This window comes from Haliotis rufescens, unplaced genomic scaffold (assembly GCF_023055435.1).
Source record: "Haliotis rufescens isolate VD_foot unplaced genomic scaffold, xgHalRufe1.0.p SCAF_6, whole genome shotgun sequence".
NCBI lineage: Eukaryota > Metazoa > Mollusca > Gastropoda > Lepetellida > Haliotidae > Haliotis > Haliotis rufescens.
The window spans coordinates 6,327,642-6,333,127 of NW_025964334.1; the positions used below are offsets into that span (position 1 = coordinate 6,327,642).

The 5,486-nt window shown below is 43.5% G+C and overlaps 1 protein-coding gene across 1 annotated transcript; it reads right to left on the bottom strand.

Annotated features, from left to right (window-relative positions):
* Positions 1-335: 335 nt before the first annotated feature.
* Positions 336-4,114, bottom strand: LOC124148772. The gene is made up of 3 exons (XM_048385895.1): positions 4,106-4,114; positions 682-934; positions 336-625 (listed from the first exon to the last, which is right to left on the bottom strand). The coding sequence occupies exons 1-3, from the start codon at positions 4,112-4,114 to the stop codon at positions 336-338; spliced, it is 552 nt and encodes a 183-aa protein (XP_048241852.1).
* Between the last annotated feature and the right edge of the window lie 1,372 nt (positions 4,115-5,486).

Here is a 5,486-nt window from a genome sequence, read left to right on the forward strand (position 1 = left end):
CACTGGGCTGTCTGGGCACTCTGGGCACACTTGGCACTCTGGGCACACTGGGCACTCTGGACACACTGGTCACACTGGTCACACTGGGCACTCTGGGCACTCTGGGCACTCTGGACACACTGGGCACACTGGACGCTCTTGGCACACTGGGCACACTGGGCACACTGCGCACTCTGGGCACTGGGCACTCTCACACTGGACTTTCTGGGCATATTGGACACACTGGGCACATTGGACGCTCTGGCCGGACACATTGGACTCTCTGGGCACTCTGGGCACTCTGGGCACACTGGACTGTCTGGGCACTCTGGGCGCTCTGGGCACTCTGGCCGGGGTCATTGGACTCTCTGGGCACACTGGACTGTCTGGGCACTCTGGGCACACTGGGCACTCTGGGCACACTGGGCACTCTGGGCACTCTGGGCACGCTGGGCACACTGCGCACTCTGGGCACACTGGGCACTCTGGGCACTCTTGCCATTCTGGGCACTCTCACACATGGCACTCTGGGCACTCTCACACTGGGTACTCTGGGCACACTGGGCACTTTGGGCACACTTGGCACTCTGGGCACTCTCACACTGGGTACTCTGGTTACTCTGGGCACACTTGGCCTCTGGGCACTCTCACAGTGGGTACTCTGGGCACACTGGTCACTCTAGGCACTCTGACACTGGGTACTCTGGGCACTCTGGGAACATTGGGCATTCTGACACTGGGCGCTCTGGGCACTCTCACACTGGGCACTCTCACACTGGACTTTCTGGGCATATTGGGCACACTGGGCACATTGGACGCTCTGGCCGGACACATTGGACTCTCTGGGCACTCTGGTCGGACACATTGGACTCTCTGGGCACTCTGGTCGGACACATTGGACTCTCTGGGCACTCTGGACTGTCTGGGCACTCAGTATCGTCGCTGATCGGTGGATCTGTTGCAAAACAGGGACGATAATTGGTCTTCTGGGTCGGATTCCAGCCTCGCGAAGATGGTTAATGACAGTCTGGCCCGATATCCTCCTCAAACCAGGGATGCGTCCTGCAGTCTCCGTAGCTGTGGCGTTGCGATGACGTAGGTGGAAAAGTCGAATATAGCGATCCTGTGCCGGGGTGGTAACTCTTGGTCGGCCGGTTCTCGGGCGGTCTGCAGTGGAATTGAACTGTGTGTATCAGTCACAAAGGCGGCAAATGGTGCTGTGGTGGACGTTGAAGTGGCCTGCAACAGAAGACCCCCTTTGGATACGTCCTTTGGCGATGTTCCGATGTTCCGATGTTCCGAGTCTTGGCATTTTCGAACTTGGAAAAATGTTAACAATTGAATGACAAATTAGTGGCTTATGCTTGCCTTTATATAGGCACTACAATGAGTTACGAATGTAATAACTTGCATGCGCATTTTGCTTTACTTTTTCCTCCATGACTTTTTTTAACAAATGTGAAAACAATGCCGTTTAAGACATTGCAAATCGACAATGGCTGCGTTTTGACGCACCGTTTGTCGAATATAAGGCCACCAACATTTTCCAATAACATATGTCAAATTTATGTACCGAATTTTTGTGTAGTCAGCTTCAATGAACTACGACTAAGTCTGCGTTTCCTTTTTTGAAGAGTGTATAACCTGAGTCGTTATTAATACCAAATGTTATTAATTACATTTATCTTAAAACTGCTAGAAGAAAATGGTCAATGTGCACCTGGGTAAACTACTATGCTGGTTGCTTTACTGGACCTTTGACAACATATTTGACTCGACCTTTGACAGTTTATGCCTTATATCTTACTTACTTCCATTCAAAGAGATCATCTATGATATTTGCAAATCGACAAATGACCTCATGGGTTTGGGGGACAAAAATTAGGAAACCAGATAATAAAAAGTGGTATGGGTTTCTTTTTCTCTATGGATATTCTACTTCGTGACGAAACCGTAGATACATGTACATGCCTTGAGGAACACATAATAATGCATTCCCCCCTTGTATTGTTGAACAGGATATCTGGAGCCTATTTCGGAGTGGCCTAGAAGTGTTATCAGTGGCTTTTGTCCAAATGAGACATTATCTGTGTGTAATTGATGTAACCAATAACGGTTAGGTACATACATGTATACGTAATGAAAGTTGAGCTTATGGACCTATTAATAGGTTTTGAATTACTCCGATCAAATTTACTAGTCTCTCTGTAAGGTTTAAACTTTGATTTCGCTATTTGTAGTGGTTTAATCAAATTGGAACCTATTAAGACGCTGATCCACTGATGATGGACACATCAGAGTATAGCTATATGGACTTCCACGTCGCGATGACGAAATTCAAAAGGACATTATGGTCTGTACAAACTATGCAAATAAGTGCCCGTTTCATAACGAGTAGTACTTTGACTATCCAAATACATTGCAGGTTTGAGAACATGAGTGCTTTGAATATCAAACAATTGTAGGTCTCGTGACGTGTAGTGCTCTAACTATCTGTACAAGTGCAGGATTCATAACGCGTAGTGCTTTCAATATTTAAACTAGTACACGTTTCATAACTTGTGATGCTTTAACTATCTAAGATAGTGCAGGTTTCATAACGTGTGATGCTTTAGCTATCTAAATTAGTGTAGGTTTCATAACGCGTAGTGCTTTAAATATTTAAATTAGTGCACGTTTCATGAGGTGTGATGCTTTAACTATCTAAATTAGAGTAGGTTTCATAACGTGTGATGCTTTTACTATCTAAATTAGTACACATTTCATAACGTGTGATGCTTTAACCATCTAAATTAGTGTAGGTTTCATAACGCGTAGTACTGTAACTATCATATTTAGTACACGTTTCATAACGTGTAATGCTTTAACTATCTAAATTAGAGTAGGTTTCATAACGTGTGCTGCTTTTACTATCTAAATTAGTACACGTTTCATAGCGTGCGATTCCTTAAGTATCTAAATTAGTGTAGGTTTCATAACGTATGATGCTTTAACTGTCTAAATAAGTGCAGGTTTCATAGCATAAATGCTTTAACTATCCTAATACATTGTAGGTTTCATAATATGTCGTGCTTAAAGTAACTATCAAAATACGATCAGCTTCCATAACCCGTAAAGCTTTAACTATCCAAACAAGAGTAGGTCTCAAAACGTTCAGTACATTCATCACTTAATCATTGCAGGTTTCATAATTATAGTATATCGTGCTGTAGATGTCGAAATACATTGCAGGATTCATCAAGTGAAGTGTTCTAACTGTCCTTGATTGGAAATGAAAACGTAATTCACTTGAAAAGAAACAATCCTGACAAAATGGAAGCGACAAAACACAAAATCTCACAAATTATTCATTGTCCAAATACATCAATTCCACGGTTGCAGTTTACGAAATAATGTCTTGATGACCTCTTCTCATTGTCAGGCAACATGTGCAATTTGATCTTCACGGAAAAGTTCATGTACCTTACAAAATGGGTTCATGATCAATACACAGAACCTGAAACATTACCTTCTCACATATCACTTCTGATGGTGAAACATAAGCCTCTCGATATGAGATACGATACGATTCCGTTATCGTAAGAGTTTCTCACTTTGATGCATATATTTAATGTCAGCGATTCTTGTATATGTAGGCACAGTTCAGTAAGTAAAATTGGGTTAATGATCGATACACATATCAATCTCACATATCAGTTCTGATGGTGAAACATAAGTCTCTCGATATGAGATACGATACGATTCCGTTATCAATCCCCTCCAGGTTAGAGTTTATTACTTTGATTCATATATACTGAACCAAATTAAAAACTTCAAAATCCTAAAATTTTAACATTTTGACCAGTTATCATTGTGGGCCCTTATTGTGTATTTAAACAGTAATGGCCACGTATTGTCTTCAGATAACACTGGTTTTTGTGCAGGTGAATCGATCAAAATCATGTGCACAGCACTATAGTGGCAAAAGTGGTTTTTCACGTGCAACTGGTCACGTGGCCACAACACCGCACGTGTTTTCAGCCATGCTTGTTAGCAGTCATTAACAAAAAAAGAAAAACACAAGAAAACAAAAGTCTTTACGGCCATTTGTCATGCCACGCCTTTCAAATGTTCAACGTGAACGTACCATCGGCATGTTGGAGACGGGAACGTCCGTAGCTGAAGTCGCAAGGACGATGGGTTGTAGTCGACGGACTGTTTATGATTTACAGACGCGTCTACAGCAAACGGATACCACCGCTGATCGCCCTCTACCAGGTCGACCACGTGTGACGTCACATGCAGAGGATCGTCAGATTGTCTTACGTCACCTCCGTAACCGATTTTGGACGGCTACAACAACCAGAAATGAACTGTTTAGGGGTAGACTGAGTGCGCAAGCTGTTCGAAACCGTCTGAAAACTGCTCACCTTCAAGCACGACGGCCATACTGCGGGCCGATTCTGACTCAATTACACAGACGTCAACGTCAATTGTGGGCACAGCGACACTTACGAGGAATTGGAATCAAGTCGTCTTCAGTGATGAATCCCGATTTAATCTTCGATTTACTGATGGTAGGGCGAGGGTGTGGAGGCGCCGTCATGAACGTTACGCCCAGTGTTGTGTACAGGAAGTTGACAGATTTCGAGGCGGAAGTGTCATGGTGTGGAGTGCTTTCTGTGGCAATGCACGTTCCAGGCTTCTTGTCATCCGTGGCAACCTCAACGGTGCTGCTTACCGCGACCAGGTACTGGCACCAGAACTTCTGCCTTTTATGGCAGCACATTGACCCGGTTTGATCTTCCAACACGACAATGCCAGACCCAACACAGCAATTTTGACAAGGAATTCCTTCAGAATGCGGGAGTCAACGTCATGGACTGGCCGTCAAGGTCTCCCGACCTCAATCCCATCGAACACGTCTGGGATGCTCTTGGCAGAAGTCTGCGCACTCTCAAGAACCAACCACAGAATTTGCAAGACCTTGGCACCATTTTGCAGCAACAATGGCGTCGTCTTCCCAAATCATGTGTTCACAAGCATCACAAGGTCCATGCGGAGGCGTTGTGTGGCAGTTGTCAACACACATGGTGTCCATACACGCTACTGAACTTGTGTGCCATCAGATTCTGGGACTAATGATTTAAACTGTTGATGTTATTACCGAATACCGTAGGTGCTTGGAACAAATTATGGTTACTACCGTTAATTAAAATCCTTCTTTGGACATTAATGATTAAAAATTACCTTCTCTGATACATTTGTCCGTTGTATATCATATATAGGATTACTTTTAAAAATGTGAAGTTTTTAATTTGACTCAGTATATTTAATGTCAGCGATTCTTGTATATGTAGGCACAGTTCAGTAAGTAAAATTGGGTTAAAACCGCTTTCAATTGTGTTTCAAGTACATCAAGATTTAAATATGTGTGTCTAGATTACCCCGAGGTATGAAGAATAGTTCACACTGACAAGTGTTGAATGAGTTGAATGAAAGGGTAACTAATTTTAAATTACATGCAT